Source organism: Macaca fascicularis, chromosome 10, assembly GCF_037993035.2.
Source record: "Macaca fascicularis isolate 582-1 chromosome 10, T2T-MFA8v1.1".
Classification (NCBI taxonomy): domain Eukaryota; kingdom Metazoa; phylum Chordata; class Mammalia; order Primates; family Cercopithecidae; genus Macaca; species Macaca fascicularis.
In genome coordinates this window covers 108244353-108264464 of record NC_088384.1, presented here as the reverse complement: position 1 = coordinate 108264464, position 20112 = coordinate 108244353, and the positions used below count along the sequence as shown (strand labels likewise).

At 44.0% G+C, this 20112-nt stretch overlaps 1 protein-coding gene across 9 annotated transcripts in view; it reads left to right on the top strand.

Moving 5' to 3' along the window:
* The window catches only part of ZFP64 (ZFP64 zinc finger protein), a 114308-nt gene that overhangs the window by 15853 nt on the left and 78343 nt on the right, over positions 1 to 20112 (top strand). For 4 of the 9 annotated variants that reach the window (XM_074005566.1, XM_045363141.3, XM_005569367.5 and 1 more), the window contains exons 3-5: positions 10518 to 10679; positions 11791 to 11853; positions 16537 to 16788. In XM_074005566.1, coding sequence (XP_073861667.1) covers positions 10518 to 10679; positions 11791 to 11853; positions 16537 to 16788 — 477 coding nt within the window. Of the gene's footprint in view, positions 1 to 1327; positions 1450 to 10517; positions 10680 to 11790; positions 11854 to 16536; positions 16789 to 20112 lie in introns of all 9 variants that reach the window. The other 5 variants (XM_074005568.1, XM_074005567.1, XM_045363142.3 and 2 more) reach the window with 2 other exon arrangements.

The following is a 20112-nucleotide window of genomic DNA, read 5'->3' as shown; positions in this document are numbered from 1 at the left end:
TTCTTTTGGGAGCGGGGGTGGGAAGGGAGGGGGACGGAGTCTCCCTCTGTCACCCAGGCTGGAGCGTAGTGGTGCGATCGCGGCTCACTGCAACCTCTGCCTCCCGGGTTCAAGAGATTCTCCTGCCTCAGCTTCCCAAGTAGCTGGGATAACAGGTGTGTGCCAGCACACCCAAGTCATTTTTGTATTTTTTGTAGAGACGGGGTTTCGCCATGTTGACCAACCTGGTCTTGAGCTCCCGGGCTCAAGCGATCCTTCCTCCTCGCCTCCCTAAGTGCTGGGATTCCAGGCATGCGCCACTGCGCCCTGCAGGATATTATCATATATTCAGGTCTCTTGATTTTTTTGTGTGTGTTGTTTTTTGCAGTGTTGTTCATGCTTAGGATTCTCATTTAGGGTTCTTGATCTCCAGGCAAGTATCCCAAATGTAAACTAAGAATTCCCTATCTGGTGGCTCACGCCTGTAATTCCAGCACTTTGGGAGCCCTAGGCTCTCAGATCCCTTGAGGTCAGGAGTTTGAGACCAGCCTGGCCAACATGGTGAATCCCTGTCTCTACTAAAATACAAAAATTAGCCGGGCATGGTGGCGGGTGCCTGGAATCCCTGGCACGCGGGAGGCACATGCCACTGCCCTCCAGCCTGGGAGATAGAGCCAGACTCTTTCTCAAAAACAAAACAAAACAAGACAGTATCCTTAATCTGTAAAAAGCATTTACAAATCAAGAAAAAAATAAAAATTCCAATAGAAAAAAAACGAGCTAATAGAATAAACAGGAAGTTCACCAAATAAGGCATGTTATTGGAAGAATAAATGTTGAAAGGGAGTTTAATCTCACTAATTACATATAAAGGAAATGCAAATTAAACTCAAGTGATCTCATTTTGTCCTGTCAAGTCTCTCTGTGACAGCCAAGGTTAAGGGGAAAATGCAAATTATTTCAGTTTTCTGAAAGGATGTTATATAATCACCAAGTAATAAAACATTCGTACCATTTTAACCCAACTCTTCAATTTCAAGGAATGTACTCAAAGAAACGAGGGATAAATTTAAACTTCTGGACAGGTTTTACTCATAAAAGTCAATTCCTAGATATCTCCTCCATGCCCAAGAAAGGGAAATGGTTAATTAAACTATTCAGCAACCAAAATGATGAAATATTATGTGGCCATTAGAGGTTGTGTTTTCGATGAATGACAACATGATGTTTTAACATGGCAAATGTTTCATTAAAAAAAATAAAATGATTTAAGCCATGATCCTAGTTTTATACTTTAAAGATAGATTTTATACTTTTAAAATATATTTTCTTTTTTATTTGTTTTGAGACGGAGTCTCGCTCTGTTGCCCAGGCTGGAGAGCAATGATGTGATCTTGGCTCGCTGTAACCTCCGCCTCCCAGGTTCAAGCAATTCTCCTGCCTCAGCCTCCCGAGTAGCTGGGATTACAGGTACCCGCCACCACACCCAGCTAATTTTTATATCTTTACAAAACACAGACGAGGTTTTGCCATGTTGACCAGGCTGGTCTCGAACTCCTGACCTCAGGTGATCTGCCTGCCTCAGCCTCCCAAAGTGCTGGGATTACAGGCGTGAGCCACCGAGCCCAGCCTTAAAATATATTTTCTATATATAAAAGAGGTTAGTCCTTTAGCTGATCATTAATTCAACAAATGTTCTTTGATCTCCTCCCCTTCACCTCGTTCTGTGGTGGGTGCACGGGGAACAGTAATGGAAAGAAACAAGGGTCTGTCCTCACTTCACTCCTCCAACCAAATAGAAGAGAGAATAGTCATTAAATAATTTCTCAAGTAAGTATTTAATCAAACAAGGGTCTGTCCTCACTTAACTCCTCCAACCAAATAGAAGAGAGAATAGTCATTAAATAATTTCTTAAGTAAGTATTTAATCACAGTAGCGATAGGAGCTTTGTATAAAAAGTAAGGATGTAGGCTGGGCACCGGTGGCTCACATCTGTAATCCCAGCACTTTGGGAGGTCGAGGCAGGCAGATTACTTGAGGTCAGGAGTTCAAGACGACCCTGGCCAACATGGTGAAACCCCCATCTCTGCTAAAAATACAAAAATTAGCCGGGCCTGGTGGCGTGCACCTTTAGTCCCAGCTATTTGGCAGACTGAGGCAGGAGAATCACTTGAATCTGGGTGGCGGAGGTTGCTGTGAGCCAAGACTACACCACTGCACTTCAGCCTAGGCAACAGAGCCAGACTCCATCTCAAAAAAAAGCAAGGATGTGTATTGCCATGTTTTGACAGCATTGGGAAGTTTTTTCTTTTGTTTTTCTAGAGACAGCCTTGCTCTGTCACCCAGGCTGGAGTGTACTGGTGCCATCCTAGCTCACTGCAGCCTAGAACTCCTGAGCTTAAGCCATCCTTCCACCTCAGCCCCACAATTAGCTGGGACTACAGGCACACACCATCACACCCAGCTATTTTTTTGTATGTTTTTGTGGAGACGGCATCTCCCTTTGTTGCTCAGGCTGATCTCAAACTCCTGGTCTCAAGTGATCATCCTGCCTCAGCCTCCCAAATTGCTGGGATTACAGGCATGAGCCTGGACAACAACAACAAAAACTTAGCCTAGTTTTTTCTTCTCTGCACTTTTCTATGTAGAGAAGAAAATCCTAAAATTCGTGTTAACTTTTATTTTGCAAAAATTAACATTGTAAGTTAAAAAGAGAAAAGGATTTATTAAATGGAATTTTTAAGTTGAAGAAGGGAAGGAGGAAGCAAATCAGATAGGGAGATATCAAAGCTGTCTTGAGATGTCTGAAAGGCAATTTGGTAGAAAAGGAGCTACGGTTGATTCATGTGAGCCCTAAGACGCCACAGAGACAAACTTCAGAGAAATAGATTTGGATTATGTATGAAATTCATATAATAGTCATACATTTTAAGCAGCATCATGATCAGACAACTCAGTATGTCCCTGCTACAAACCGGAACTAAATACAATAAGCAATTCTCAGATGCACACCTGAACACGCAGGAAAGAAGGGAAATCCCCTGGAGCCAGAAAACAAAACTAAAAGCAGCAGCAGGTGTATGAGGCTGTGAGCTTCTTGTATCGGGGACAGGGTCTGATCTCACTAAACAGGAGACTTGATTTTAATGGCCATACCAGGGTAGGGGCTGAAGCCCTGAGCTCTTGTAAAAAGTTAGACATAAGACCCCTACATAAAGAGGTGGCCCTTGCTGCATTCTCGGTGAAAAGAGGGACTAGAGAATATTCTTAGGGGGTGGGCAAGTCACGCCTCTACTGGAAGCACTTCCCCCCAAGGTTATGAGTCATCCCGCCTCAGCAGATGTGGGGCATTTCACTTTCTTCTAGGGTGCTCTGAGATTCCCCAAGGCTCATGTCACTCGTTATGCCAAACCTGAATAAAGATAAATAATAACCTATTGTGCATGGTTACCATAATGTCCACTGAGAACTCTCAAGAACTTGCAGTGTGCCCGGCTCGCAGTACGCCTTATCCTTCCCTTGAATCTTTACTAGAACAACAAGATCTAAGCTCTGAGATCAGTGCAATATCCCCATTTTACCAACAAAAGAACTGAAGAGCAGAGAAGTGACTTGGTCAAGGCTCTACAGCTATCGAGTGGAGACAGAGGTTGGTCCAGGGTCAATCTGACTGTACACACACACACAGATACACACACACACACACCTCTGTCAATGAGTGGCGACTCCAGCATCAAATCACATGCACATACCCAAGTTGGTCCAAGTTCATTGTGACCCCACACACACACACGCACACACACACACTCACCTGGCGATGAGTGGCTACTCTGGCATCAAATTGCATACAAACACCCAGTTGGTCAGGTGCGGTGGCTCACACCTGTAATCCCAACACTTTGGGAGGCCGAGGCAGGCAGATCACTTGAGGTCAGGAGTGTGAGACCAACCTGGCCAACATGGTGAAACTCCATCTCTACTAAAGATACAAACACTAACTGGGCATGGTGGCAGGCACCATGACTGGGACTGAGTAGTCCCAGCTACTCAGGAGGTTGAGGCAGGAGAATCGCTTGAACCCAGGAAGCAGAGGTTGCAGTGAGCCGAGATCATGCCATTGCACTCCAGCCTGGGTGACACAGCAAGACTCCACCTCAAAAAAAAAAAAAAGAAATTGGGGAGGCTGAGCAGGTGGATCACCTGAGGTCAGAAATTTGAGACCAGCCTGGCCAACATAGTGAAACTCTGTCTCTACTAAAAATACAAAAATTAGCCAGGTGTGGTGGTGCGTGCCTGTAATCCCAGCCACTAGGGAGGCTGAAGCAGGAGAATCACTTGAACCCGGGAGAGGGAGGTTACAGTGAGCTGAGATGGTGCCGTTTTACTCCAGCCTGGGCAACAGAGCAAGACTCCATCTCAAAAAAAAAATAAAATAAAACACCCAAATTGGTCCACGGTCAGTCTGACCATGCATGTGCACACATACACAGAGACAGACACATACACACACACACACACACACACACACACAGACACACACACACACCGGGGATGAGTGGCTACTCCGCCATCAAATCACGTGCGAACAACCGAAGGGAATGAGGAAGGCCTCTGGTCGCCAGCAGTCCCTCAGTGATTACCATAAGCCTTTCCCTGGGGTGTCTCTGCAGGTCCTGCTCTTCACGGCAGATTCTAGAAAGGCCATGTGTGTGGGAAGGGATGCCCTTGATAAATCCAGCCAGGAGGTGCCAGCAAGCCGACTACCTGGATGAGAGTCTTCAGCACCGATGCCCCTTTGTTGCTATTGAATTCCGGTCACCTGCAACAGAATAGTATTAATATAATAATTATATGCTTCCATGTTTTATATTCATATGTTACCTTCTCACTGAGGCCTTCCTGGACCTGCTTAAAAGTGCATGCCCACTGGACGCGGTGGCTCACGCCTGTAATCCCAGCACTTTGGGAGGCCGAGGCGGGCGGATCACAAGGTCAGGAGATCAAGACCATCCTGGCTAACACAGTGAAACCCCATCTCCACTAAAAAACACAAAAAATTAGCCAAGCGTGATGGCGGGTGCCTGTAGTCCCAGCTACTTGGGAGGCTGAGGCAGGAGAATGGCGTCAACCCGGGGGGGCGGAACTTGCAGTGAGCGGACATCATGCCACTGCGCAAAGCAATACTCTGTCTCAAAAAACAAAAAACAAGCAAACAAAAAAAGTGCATGCCCACCAGCATTTTCTGGTTCCCTTCCCTGCTTTCTTTTTCTTTTTTCTTTCTTTTTTTTTTTGAGACGGAGTCTTGCTCTGTCGCCCGGGCTGGAGTGCAGTGGCCGGATCTCAGCTCACTGCAAGCTCCGCCTCCCGGGTTCACGCCATTCTCCTGCCTCAGCCTCCCGAGTAGCTGGGACTACAGGTGCCCGCCACCTCGCCCGGCTAGTTTTTTTGTATTTTTTAGTAGAGACGGGGTTTCACTGTGTTAGCCAGGATGGTCTCGATCTCCTGACCTTGTGATCCGCCCGTCTCAGCCTCCCAAAGTCTGCTTTATTTTTCTCCATAATATTTACACCACCTGATTTACACACTGTGTATTGAAATACTTATTGCCTGCACCACTCCTAACTAGAATATCAGCTCCATGAGGGCAGGGATTTTTGTCTCTTTGGGTCAGGGCTCTGTTTCTAGTGCTTAGAACAGTTCTTGGCACACAGTCAGTACCGTACCTCGTAAACATTTGCTGAATAAATTAGTGAATAAAGTCAACAGCAACAGCAACTTTACATGCCTGGTTTCTGATGGTCACAACGTCCTAGGAGACAGGAATGGAAATTGTCCCCATTCTCCAGGTAAAGAAACTGAGGATCAAGGAGGTAAGACCTCACAGCCTAAACTCTGGAGCACACCCTTTCTGGTCTGTAGCCATCTACTTTGGGATGACTCAGGTTACATGGGATTAGCCCTGCCCCCAAAATAATCCCTGCACCTGGGTTCCTGAATCCCTTTGCTGTTTTTTGTTTTTTTGTTTGTTTGTTTGAGACAGTCTGCCTCTGTCACCCAGACTGGAGTGTAGTGGCATGATCTCAGCTCACTGCAACCTCTGTCTCCCAGGTCCAAGCGATTCTCCTGCCTCAGCCTCCTGAGTAGCTGGGACTACAGGTGCGCACCAGCACACCTGACTAATTTTTGTGTTTTTAGTAGAGACAGGGTCTCACCATGTTGGCCAGGCTGGTCTCAAACTCCTGACCTTAAATGAGCCGTCGCCTCAGCCTCCCAAAGTGCCGGGATTACAGGCATGAGCCACCACACCCGGCCGTTTGCTGTGTTTAACCTACCCACTCATGATGCTTCCTGCTTCCTCTCCAAGACACCAGAGCACAGGCAACAAAAGTGAAAATAGACAAATGGGACTACATTAAATTTTTTTTTTTTTTGAGATGGAATTTTGCTCTTGTTGCCCAGGCTGGAGTGCAGTGGCGTGATCTGGGCTCACTGCAACCTCCGCCTCCCAGGTTCAAGCGATTCTTCTGCCTCAGCCTCCCAGGTAGCTGGTATTACAGGCATGTGCCACCACGCCTGGCTAATTTTGTATTTTTAGTAGAGACGGGGTTTCTCCATGTTAATCAGGCTAGTCTTGAACTCCCTACCTCACATGATCCACCTGCCTTGGGCTCCCAAAGTACTGGGATTGCAGGTGTGAGCCACTGTACCCAGCTGGGAGTACATTAAATCTTAAAACTTGTGTGCATCAAAGGAAACAGCAGAAATGAAAATGCAGCCTATGGAATGAGAAAATATTTGCAAATTATACATCTGAGAAGGGGTTGATATACAAAATACTCCTGCATTTCCCTCTGCTGGGACTTGCCCAGGCTTATGGTAGAGGACAGTTAAGAGATGGAGCCCAGCCAATCCCTGGGGAGAGCAGAAAGTGGCAGGAGGGTGAAGGGCCTACCATCTACCTTTCAAGAGAGTGCCGAGGAGCCTGTGAGCTGACTTGTAGGGAGGGCCTGGCCATCCATACTCACCCCACAGTGAACACCTTCCAGCACAGGAGGTCACTTGTACAGAAAGTTGTAGAGCAGAAGGTTGGGAGGCCATGGGAGTATGACCATGACCCAGCACCCTGGTTTTAGCACCAAAAGTTCTTGAGAAACCCCAGTCCAAGGCAAACAGGGATGGTTGATCATCCTAGCTCATGAGCATTTCAGCTGAGAGTTTGATGCACAAGTGCCAGAGTCTGGTTCTATTGAACTGTAATATATCCCCTTTGACATTTGTTGAGATTCAACCATGGCCACATCCTGTGCTACTGAATTCTCGTGTTAAACTTTGCAACATCCTTATGAAGTGGGCATGGTGATTATCCCCATTTATAGTGAGAAAACAGTTCAATGAAGTTACATGACTGGCCTGAGGTCACATCCACAGTGAATGGTCAAACCTGAGCTTATATCAGTTGGAAGATGCATTTTAACATATCGGAAACAACGATGCATTTTAGAATCAGTGAGATTTCTGTCAACCAACAGGCAGTCCAAAAACATTACTTGGCTGTGCATGTGAACAAACCTGATTTCAGTGGGTCACATTTTTCTCACCTCAGCTGCGTTGTGTGCAATTTTGGAACTATATGTCTTGAGTTTAATTGCTGTTTAAAATGTCTTCCAAGATGTTGCATAATGAATCAAGTTGAAGATGAAAAGTAATTGCTTACCCAGAAATGCCTGAAAACAGTAACAGGGGTAAATTTGATATTAATGAAGCAAATCTTCATTGTTGGAGGAGTGACTGCAATTGCACGTTCTTGCAAAGCAACAACCGAGAAAGGTGGAATTCCTCATATAGACAGAGCTGGGTTAAGTTCTACTGTCAAGATAGATGGAAAAGGATGGTCTCTGCTAGTACTTCTTAAACTTGAGTGTGTATCAGGATCACCTGGAGGGCTTGTTAGAGCACAGATTGTTGGGTGCACCCCCAGAGTGTCTGATTCAGTAGGTCTGAGATGGGGCCCAAAAAATTTGCCTTGGTAACAAGTTCCCAGGCAGCTCCAATGCTGCTGGCTAGGGACCATGCTTTGAGAACCCAAGCAGAGCAAGAGAAACCGGGAGAAATAGCCAGATCCTACAGAGTAAATGAAAACATTTCAACAGGAGGCAGGTGCAACTGATTCATGCATCAGAGATACTTGGCGTGAAGACAGGAAACATCAGTTTGTCGGAATCTTTCAGCTGACTTTAAACCGAAGCCCTTGACTTCCCTACACATATTTCCATTGAGAAAAATGGAAACTATGGCCTTACCCAAATACCAAATGCTGACAGCACCAAGGTATCATTTGACATGTATCAGAGTGATATGGTCACTACTGAAGGTGCCAAAAAGATGGACATCAGGAACCTGAGTTTCCTGCCAAATGTCCAAAGAAGTCAAGAAAAGCCCATTTGATAAATACAAAATAAAATACCTCAAAAAAGAAAGCGGTGTCATCATGTGTTTAATTGGCAGCCTTTTCATCGTATATGAAATTATGATGCATTTTACAATCTAAAACATCCTAGATTCAAAGAAATACAGTGTTTGTTTTAAGAGAAAAACATAACTAGTGCCTGGAGCCTGTGGCATGGATATTAGTGCTTTGGACAAAGCTAAAATAAATAGTGATGTTAAGCCTGTGCTGACTTAAATCATCTGTAAATAAAATGTCAAAAATGTCAAAGATGGTGTCTGAGTGACTGAAGTTTGGGAAACAGAATATTACAGTGGCTTTCAAAATCATCACTAAGGCCTATTAGCCTGAAAGGTTCACTCATTGAACAAGCCTCCATTGGTCATATTTACTCCATATTTGAAGACAAATCTTCTTGTGACAAATTACATTCTAAGAAAGATAGAACCAAAAAGAGAAAGAGGAGGGAAGGGAAGAAGGAAGGAAGGGGAGGGGAAAGGAGGGGAGGGGAGGGGAAAGGAGGGGAGGGGAGGGGAGGGGAGGGAGGGAAGGGGAGAAGGAAAGAAGGAAGGGAAGGGAAGAGAAGGAGGAAGGGAAGGAGGGAGGGAGGGAGGAAGGAAGGAAAGGAAAAGAAAGGAGGGAAGAAGGGAAGGGAGGGAAGAGAGGAAAGAAACATGCTTAAGTCCAGACTATAAATGTAGTTAGCAAAGTAGTCACAGAATTTTTTATAACAAAAAAATTTGAGACTGCCTATCTTGTCTTTTAAAATTTATTTATTTATTTATTTTTTGAGATGGAGTTTCACTTTTGTCACCCAGGCTGGAGTGCAATGCCATGATCTCGGCTCACTGCAACCTCCACCTCCCACGTTCAAGCAGCTCTCTTGCCTCAGCCTCCAGAGTAGCTGGGATTTCAGGCACCTGCCACCATGCCTAGCTAATTTTTGTATTTTTAGTAGAGACGGGGTTTCACCATGTTGACCAGGCTAGTCTCGAACTCCTGACCTCAGGTGATCCACTCTCCTTGGCCCCCCAAATAATGGGATTACAGGTGTGAACCACCACGCCTAGCCTACAATTATATTTTATATTAAGTCTGTGTTTTGCTATTTTTTTTTTTCTTTTTGCGTCAGAACCTCAGTAAGAGTACAAGGAAATTTTTTGAGGGGGGAAATGCTGAGGAGAATGTCAATTAGACTAGTTTTGCCCCAAATCCCTTCTATCAGTTCCCGTTTGGTGTTTTATTAGGATTTTGTCTTATAGCTTATGAAAACACCTAAGGCATTTGGCTGCAGCTAACAGAAAACTTACCTGGCATAAATTATAGAGACATAAATTATAGGGACATTTCTTGTTCATTTAAGAAGTCTAGGGCAGGCATGGTGGCTAACACTTTGGGAGGCCGAGACAAGTAGATCGTTTGAGCTCAGGAGTTTGAGACCAGCCTGCGCAGCATGGCAAGACGCCAGTCTCTACAAAAAATACAAAAATTAGCCAGACATGGTGGTGCATGCCTATAGTCCCAGCTACTCGTGAGGCTGAGGTGGGAGAATTGCTTGAGCCTGGGAGGCCGAGGCTGCAGTGTGCTGTGATTGCACCACTGCACTCCAGCCTAGGTGACAAAGTGGGACCCTATCTCAGAAAAATAAAAAAGAAAAAGAAAAAAGTATAGATTTGAGTGGTTTCGGAGTTCTGACTCAGCATCTGATTTTCATGTTTACCCTTACGGTTATAGAATGGCTGCCACAGATCCGGGCATCGCGTCATCATTCCAGCATGTAGAAAGATAGGAAGTACGGCAGCCAGGGTAACAAGATGAGCTTTTCTCAACTGCGTCTTTTTCCATCTGCCCTGCCTACCCTTTCCCTCCATACTATTTTAAATCAGGGAGGAAAATATTTTACAGAAGCCTCCCAGCAAATGCTGTCTAGTGTCTCATTAGCTAGAACTGGGTCACATGATCACTCTGAAGCCACAAAGGAGGCTGGGAAAGCAAACTAGTATGTGCATTCACTCTACAAAGAAAAGTAGGCAGAGGGCATAGCTAGAGGGCATTTATATTAAGAAAATTAATAATCACCGTATCTTTTAGTTTCAGCTCCAGAATTTGTTTTTGAACATGGCTATCAAACTTATCTGCCCACGGAAAGTAATGAAAACCAAACAGCCACTGTCATCTCTCTCCCTGCCAAGTCACGCACCAAAAAGCCCACAACGCCACCTGCTCAGAAAAGGCTTAACTGTTGCTATCCAGGTAAAGGCAGAATTATGTTCTACTTGCGTAGAAGGTGTGACATTTAACCAGGCTCCAGGGCTTTTCCTCATGAGTTCCTGACAAGTGCTCATGGAAGTGCCCCAAACTACCTGGCATAAAAATCAGGGCCCTCTGGCATTTGCATCAGCACATACAACCTGTCTCCCACTGTCTGTGGTCATTCTGCACCTGGGTTCTAAGACTTTTCTAGCCATAGGCCTTTGAAGTGGAACTCATGAAAATTTCAGGTTGCTGTAAATTTTTTTCCTATGCTATAGCTTAGGACGACATCCAGTAAAAAATTTTCTTTCCTTACCTTGGTTTTAATGTACTTGGAAATAATATCGGACATACAGAAAGTTTGCAAAAATTGTACCAAAAAAATCCCTGTGTGCTCTTCATCTAGATTCCCCAAATGTTACCATTTTATTATATTTGCTTTGTCATTCTTTGTATATATACAATGTATATACAAGTGTAGTTTTCCCCAAACCATTTGAAAGTTGCTGACTATGCAATGCCCTTTTGTTCCTAAATACTTCAGTGTGTATTTCCTAAAAACCAGAATATTCTTTTAAATAACCACAGGACAATCATCAAGATCAGAAAAGTAACATTTATAGGTACTATTATCTAACCTACTGACCTTAGTCAGATTTCATCATCAAGTGTCCCACTGATGTCCTCTCTACCATTATCAAAAGAATGACATTTTCCCCCTCTGATCCAGTTTCCAACCAATTATTACTGATTGCATTTAGATTTTATGTCTTTCATTTCCTCGAATCAGGAACAGTTAAGCATTTATCTTTCATAAGCTTGACATTTTTGAAAAGTATAGGCCAGTGATTTTGTCAAAAGGGCCGCAGTTTGGGTTTGTTTGATGTTTCCTTATGATTAGATTCAGGTTACGCAGTTTTGGCAGGAACCACAAAATGACATTGTGTCTTTCCTGGTCATCACATACGAAGGCACATGAGATCTCTTTTTCCCCGTACTGTGGTGTTAACTCTTGTCACTTGGGTAAGGACGTTTCTGCCAGTTTTCTCCCCACTAAAAGTTACTAAGTTTCCCTGTATGATTAATCTTTCCTTTTTTTGTTTTTTTTTAGGTTGCCAATTCAAGACTGCTTATGGCATGAAGGACATGGAGCGGCATTTAAAAATTCACACGGGTAAATAGCATTTCTTTAGCACATATGCCCTCAACACCTGCTCTGTGCTAGGAGCCGGGGACCCACATAGGTCAGATGAATGATACCACTCCAAACATCACTGGCTGTTACGGGAATACAAGTCCAGATTTCAAAAAATAAGGTGCCATTTGTACACATGATTTTGGCAGAAAAGTCTTTAACATAATAAAATCCAGCTCTGGAGAGGATGTGAGCAAACTTAGCTAAGTGGGAATATGAACTGCTACAGCCATTTTGAAAATGATTCTGCCAAAATTAATTAAAATTTGAATGCACATATTCTCATTTTGAGGAGATGATCCTACAAGTGCATGTGTGTGTGTAATGATTAGTAAAGAGAGGAATAATGGGAGAGAAAAGAAACTGTCTCTTTTTTTGTCTTTTTCTTTTATTTTTTGAGACAGGGTCTCACTCTGTCACCCAGGCTGGAGTGCAGTGGCACTTGACCTGCCCACCTCAGCCTCCGGAATAGCTGGGACTACAGGCAGGTGTCACCACACCTGGCTAATGTTTTGTATTTTTTATAGAGAGGGGGGTCTCACCATGTTGCCCAGGCTGGTCTTAAATGCCTAGACTCAAGCGATCCATCCACGTCGGCCTCCCAAAATGCTAGGATTATAGGTGTGAGCCACTGCACCTGGCCAAAACTTTCCTTTTATGTATCTTTACGTTATATCACTGAATACAGTAAGTGTGTGTTATTTTTGTAATTTAGAAAGAAGAATTTAATAAATACTTGTTTTAAAAGAAGAGGAAAAGATCAATGCATGGGAAAAGAAAAAAGTGATGATTTCTGGTGATTTTATTTTTCTTTAATATATTATTTTTATGTCTCCCAGACTTTCTGCATGGAAAAGGAATTGCCTTTAGACTCTTTTTAAACAAAGTGTTAGATGCTCATATTCAAATGATACAGATTTAAATTTAAAAAGTATAAATGTGTATAAGATGCAGTGACTTTTGGCTTTGGCTTCACTAATTGCCCAACACCTGCTATTTAGCTTCAGCCTTTGGAAGATGAGTAGCCAACAGTTATTTCTTATATTCCTTGGCCATGACCAGTAAGTGCCTTATTGCACTGGGGTCACCATCATATCTAATCAGCCTCACAGTGTCATGCCATCTGGATTTGTTCTAATGATCCAAATATTAAGTTTCAAGTATTGATTGGCAAGCATTCTAGTGTAATAAGCAATGAAACTCTCCATGTGGGTTTCATATGTTGAGGTTTCATCCATCAAGCCATAGCATATTTGTTATTGAAAGAATAAAGTACTATAATTTTTGTTTTGTTTTGTTTTTTGTTTTTTGTTTTTCTGAGACGGAGTTTCACTCTTGTTGCCCAGGCTGGAGTGCAATGGCACGATCTTGGCTCACCGCAACCTCCGCCTCCCAGGTTCAAGCGATTCTCCTGCCTCAGCCTCCCGAGTAGCTGGGATTACAGGCATACACCAACACACTCGGCTAATTTTTGTATTTTTAGTAGAGATGACATTTCTCCATGTTGGTCAGGCTGGTCTCAAACTCCCGACCTTAGGTGATCCACCTGCCTCGGCCTCCCAAAGTGCTGAGATTACAGGCATGGGCTACCGCATCTGGCTGAGTACTATAATTATTAATGATGATAGGGAAAGCTTTGTAAAAGTACAAGTGAGGGCCACAACTTTGTCTATTTCTGCAAATCCACAGAAAATATCTTCTACACAGTTAGCCCACCTGGTGTTTGTAGGATAGTTTCTGCATAACTGAAGTGTCTCTGTCTACATTTTCAAGTTTAAATGTATCCTCACCTTAGTTACCTTCAGAGAGTGGGGGCATGCTTAATTACCCCTGGGGTTGGGGTTTGGGGGAGCAACAGCAACAGAGCTCTTTACCAGCTGAGTTGGCCAAAAACCATTGAGCTCTGCCAACATCCAGCATCTGCCCAGTGTTGCAAATATCCAGTGTAGTGACCACAGGAACTACTGAGCCACTGACAATGCTGGTAAATTATTGTTACTGGGCTTTTTAATTTGATGACTAAAATTTTTTTGTTTTTGTTTTTGTGTTTCTTTTTTTCTTTTATTTTTTTTTTGAGACAGAGTCTTGCTCTGTCACCCAGGCTAGAGTGCAGTGGCACGATCTCAGTTCACTGCAAGCTCCACCTCCCAGGTTCACGCCATTCTCCTGCCTCAGCCTCCCAAGTAGCTGGGACAACAGGCACCTGCCACCATGCCCAGCTAATTTTTTGTATTTTTAGTAGAGACGGGGGTTTCACCGTGCTAGCCAGGATGGTCTCGATCTCCTGACCTCATGATCCGCCCGCCTCGGCCTCCCAAAGTGCTGGGATTACAGGCGTGAGCCACTGCACCTGGCCTACTAAAATGTTTAATAATAAAAATGCTTTTTTTTTTTTCCTTTTGAGATGGAGTCTCACTCTGTCACCCAGGCTGTAGTGCAGTGGCACAATCTCGGCACACTGCAACCACCGCCTTCTGGGTTCAAGTGATTCTCCTGCTTCAGCCTCCCGAGTAGCTGAGATTACAGGCACCCGCCACAATGCCCAGCTAATTTTTTTATTTTTAGTTCAGACGGGGTTTCACCATGTTGGCCAGGCTTGTCTCGAACTCCTGACCTCAAGTGATCTGCCTGCCTCAGCCTCCCAAAGTGCTGGAATTACAGGCGACAGCCACCGTGCCCAGCCAAAATGCTGATCTTTAATAAACGTTTAGATGTATTCTTAAATCCCAAATATTTATTTTATGATGACAGTGATCAGCTTTGGCTGACTATTTTAGCACTTGGCTAGTTACGATTTGGTCAGGATAATATTTGATATATAAAGTAAAAAAAAGAAGATCCTGACTCACAGCCACCTCCTTCCATAACCAAAAGTCAGCTGTCCTAATATACCTCTATGTCTCATTCTGAAATATTTGCATGCCTAGACCAGGTCTAAAAACACACACATTTAATTTTTTCCATGTCTTATTAAGTTAATACAATACACGCTATCAGTGCAACTTGCTTTTTTTCAATTACTTTTGCACATCGTTTCACATCACTATGTCATATTGACTTACTCTTTTTCGTGACCAAGTAAGGAATGGATTCAATAATTTATGCATATCCATACAGTGAAATACTTCAGCCTTAACAACCATGTTGTGGATATGTAATGATATGAAACAGGTCATAGAAATTACTGTAAGTGCAAGAAAGTAGTCAATAGGGAGGCAGTGCAGTGTTTGCCAAAACACACACACACACACACACACGCACGCACGCGCGCGCAAGACGGTCCTGGGTTCTAATCCCAGCTGTTGCAAGGATTAAATATAGTAATTCAAAGGCACAGTGCCATTCAAAAAGTGTTTAAATTGATGTTAGCCAGGATCAAACACATACACACACACAGATTGGAAAAATATACACCAAAAAGTTAGCAGTTGTTCACAGATGTCAAGTTGACATATGCATTAGTGAGGTTCAGATTAAGCTGCTGTAAGAATGAAACTGAAACACCAGCTCTAACAAGCAAGATAGGGGTTTGTATCTGTCCCGTGTAACTGTCCGGAGGTGAGCAGACAGGTCGGGACAGGTGGGCAGCTCTGTCCTAGGGACCATCCAGGCACTTAAGTTCCTCCCACCTCATTCTGTTACATGACTCCACCATCTGCAGGTATGCCACCCTCACATGCTCACTCACCTGCCCTCACCCGCTCACTCACCTGCCCTCACCCACTCACTCGCCTGCCCTCACCCACTCACTCACCTGCCCGCACCTGCTGCCTTACCCCCATGCCATGGCTAGAAGCAGGAAAAGAGAAAATGTAAAAGGCAAGCAGTTTCCTCTCGTGAAAGAGACACACTTTACTTTCTCTGCCATCGCTTTGATAAAAACTTAGTCACAGATCACACCTAGCTGCGGGCGAGGCTGAGAAGTGTAGTCTTTCGCTGGTCAGCCATGAACTCTGCTGAAACTTAGGTGTTCTAAATTTTAGGGTGCATCTCTGTTGTGAAAAGGAAAAAGGAGGCCGGGCGCGGTGGCTCACGCCTGTAATCCCAGCACTTTGGGAGGCCGAGGCTGGCGGATCACAAGGTCAGGAGATCGAGACCACGGTGAAACCCCGTCTCTACTAAAAATACAAAAAATTAGCCGGGCGCGGTTGTGGGCGCCTGTAGTCCCAGCTACTCGGGAGGCTGAGGCAGGAGAATGGCGTAAACCCGGGAGGCGGAGCTTGCAGTGAGCCAAGATCGCGCCACTGCACTCCAGCCTGGGCGACAGAGCCAGACTCCGTATCAAAAAAAAAAAAAAAAAAAAAAGAAAAGGAAAAAGGAGAGAGTGAGTATAAGAGAAAATTAACACAACTGTTATTATTTTACTTACCTATGTTTTAAAATTTTATTTTAATTGCCTTCTATTTTTAATTTATACAAAATGTATAAGAAATTCATATTCATCATTTAAAAAATTCAAGTAATATCAATAAGGAAAATGGAAGAAAATTCCCCTCTCCCAAGATGTTAGCTCTTTGCCAATCATCCACACAGTGTTTCAGGGTTCTCTGGATATTCTTTGGTGGTTGTATATGACTTTTTTCGTAAGGCAGTGGGAAATAAGCCTTTTCCTTTTTTAATCTCGTTTCCTGCTGCCATCTGTGTGTGTGTGTGTGTTTGAAGGAGACAAACCTCATAAGTGTGAAGTCTGTGGCAAGTGCTTTAGCCGGAAGGACAAGCTGAAAACTCACATGCGGTGCCACACGGGCGTGAAGCCCTACAAGTGTAAGACGTGTGACTACGCCGCTGCCGACAGCAGCAGCCTCAACAAGCACCTGCGGATCCACTCGGACGAGCGGCCCTTCAAATGCCAGATCTGCCCCTACGCCAGCCGGAACTCCAGCCAGCTCACCGTCCACCTGCGATCCCACACGGGTGAGTCCCGCCTGTTATTTGCTCTCTACACTTCCTATGGCATAAATCATAAGCACCTTAAAGCATTCAGCCACGATGGAAGAAATCGAGTTGGAACCTTTGCTCATCCCGTTGTTTGCAGTTTTGTTTTGTTGTTGTTGTTGTTGTTGTTTTGTCTTGCTCTGTTGCCCTGACTGGAGTGCAGTGGCGCTATCTCAGCTCACTGCAACCTCCACCTCCTAGGCTCAAGCAATTCTTGTGCCTCAGCCTCCCAAGAAGCTGGGATTACAGGTGTGTTGCACCACACCCAGCTAATTTTTTGTATTTTTAGTAGAGATGGGGTTTTGCCATCTTGGTCAGGCTGGTCTTGAACCCCTGACCTCAAGTGGTCTGCCCACCACAACCTCCCAAAGTGCTGGGATTACAGGTATGTTGTACCATGCCCAGCTAACTTTTTCTATTTTTAGTAGGGATGGGGTTTTGCCATATTGGTCAGGCTGGTCTTGAACCCCTGACCTCAAGTGGTCTGCCCACCTCAGCCTCCCAAAGTGCTGGGATTACAGGCATGAGCCACCGTGCTTGGCCCATTTGCAGTTTTGCTTTTCAGCTGCCTTGAAGAGCCTTTCTCAGTAAAATAGGAGAAAACCATGAAGTTTATAGCTTTATACATATGTATATCTCTTTATATAACTTTATAACTTATTCACTTGTAAAGTATGTAATTGAGGAGGTGCACGAAATAAAATACAGGTATAAGTCATGTATCTTTGATAAATTCTGCATAATGATTAGGCATTCCAGTCATTTTTGAAGCATCCTCTAGTTCAGCATGGAACAGCTTGACCAAAAAACATACAGCAAAATTAGCAGGGTAGGTAACTCAACAAATTACATACTTCTTTCTTTTGGTGTATCAGTTAGATAAAGATTCCATAATGCTGTGATAACAACCATGAAATCTCAGTGTTGTATTATAAACATTTGTTGCTAACATACTTTAGGTCAGCAGGAAGTTGACTGGACAACTCTGTTGATCTTGGCTTGGCTTAACCACATGTGTGGGGAAGGCTGGGTGCCTTCCAGATTTGCCCGGGGATCTGCTGACCGTGGGCTGGCTGGCTGTCCACTGGCCTTGCCTGAGGCAATCTGGCTGTGTTCTGTGCATCTCTCATCGTCCTCCCGGGACCATGGACTAACCCGGGCTTGTCCTTCTCATGAGGATGGCAGAGGTGCAAGCAAGGAAGCCCCAGTGTAAGCCCATTTCAAGTCTTTGCTTCTATAAGTTGTCAAGCATCACATTGGCTAAGGCAAGTCACATGTTTCATCCTGGTGTCAAGGGTGGAACTGAGCTCACTTACAGTGAGAGGTCGTCACAGTGTTACGTGGCAAAGATCAGGGATGCAGGGAAGGTGAAGAACTGGTACCTTTTTTTTACTTTTTTTTTTTTTGAGATGGAGTCTCGCTCTGTCACCCAGGCTGGAGTGCAGTGGCGTGATCTCAGCTCATTGCAACTTCCACTTCCTGGGTTCAAGTGATTCTCCTGCCTCAGCCTCCTGAGTAGCTGGGATTACAGGCGCATGCTGCCATGCCTGGCTAATTTTTTGTATTTTAGTAGAGATGGGGTTTCACCATGTTGCCCAGGCTGGTCTCAAACTCCTTAGCTCAGGCAATCCACCTGCCTCACCTCCCAAAGTACTAGGATTACAGGCGTGAGCCACCTCGCTGGGCTGAATTGGGACCGTTTTTGCAAACAACCACAGTCCACCTTTATCCTCACCATCATTCACATCTCTCTGACAGGCAAAATGCGTTCACACTTTCCGAAGAACCCCACAAGTCTCATCCAATCATAGGATCAGCCTTAAGGACCACAGTTGTGTGATCTCCCTTGGGTCTGGATATGGTTTCTCTTCATCTAGAGATGGTTGAAATAAAAAACAAGTTGTCTGTCCTGATACACCCAATATACAGTGGTAAAACAAAAAGCCAAAATAATTACCATAATTCTACCATTTGAAAATAGTATAAGACACATGCACATGTATATTTATTGTGGCAGTATTCACAGTAGCAAAGACTTGGAACCAACCCAAATGCCCATCAATGATAGACTGGATAAAGAAAATGTGACACATATACACCATGGAATACTATGTGGCCATAAAACAGGTTGAGTTCATGTCCTTTACAGGGACATGCATGAAGCTGGAAACCATCATTCTTAGCAAACTAACACAGGAACAGAAAACCAAACACTACATGTTCTCACTCGTAAGTGGGAGTTGAATAATGAGAACACATGGACACAGGGAGGGGAACGTCACACACTGGGGCCTGTCAAGGGGTTGGGGGCTAGGGGAGGGATAGCATTAGGAGAAATACCTAATGTAGATGACAGGTGGATGGGTGCAGCAAACCACCATGGCACATGTATACCTGTGTAACAAACCTGCACATTCTGCACATGTATCCCAGAACTTAAAGTATAATTAAAAAGAAAGAGAAAGAAAAGAAAAAGAAAAAGAAAGAAAGAAAGAAAGAAAGAAAGAAAGAAAGAAAGAAAGAAAGAAAGAAAGAAAGAAAGAAAAAGAAAAAGAAAGAAAGAAGAAAGAAAGGCAGAAAGGCATTTGTCAGTCCCTGGTCCATAGCATTTCTGAAATTCTTTTGGGCACATGTTCCCAGGTTCCCCCTACTCAGGGGATAGGGAATGTTTCTTGATTAGGCCTTGGCTCAGCTCTTTGGTTCTTAACCCTGCCCTTTGGAGCATCCTTTCCATCACTTTCCTAAGCTACTTCTAAAAAAGATTGCAAAATGTACCTTTGAGAAACTTTCTCAGCTTGCTTCCTGTCTGCCAACAGCTGGAGGTCTTTTACCTTTTGTTTTAGTAAGGCTGGTGACAGTGTTGCTGGTAGAGCTGTCTTTAAAAACTGTGTGAGTTTCCTATGTATCCATTTGCCAAAAGCGATACCCACAATTCTTTTGGAATCTTGCCTCTTCTTCTAAACTCAATTATAGGTACTTTTGGCATTTAACCTTCTGTGGGTTTTGTCCAGCTGAAAGAACATACTTGGCACCAACTTCATTCTCACCATTCTTAATTCCCTTTTGAAGATTTTAATAAAGAGTCTTACATTTAGACACCTTATTTCACATTTGGTCTTCACTCTGAGACTAGTTTCTTAGATTGATCTTTGTCCCAGGCTTTTGTCTTACCTGGGAAAGCTGGCTGGAGAAGCTGGCTGGAGATGAGAAACTATATCCAGTAAATCTTTGACTTTCTGTCTTCCCTCTAAATTCTGCTTAGTAAATGTCCAGTTCTTTTTTTGAGTTTGTCTCTTTCTTGTA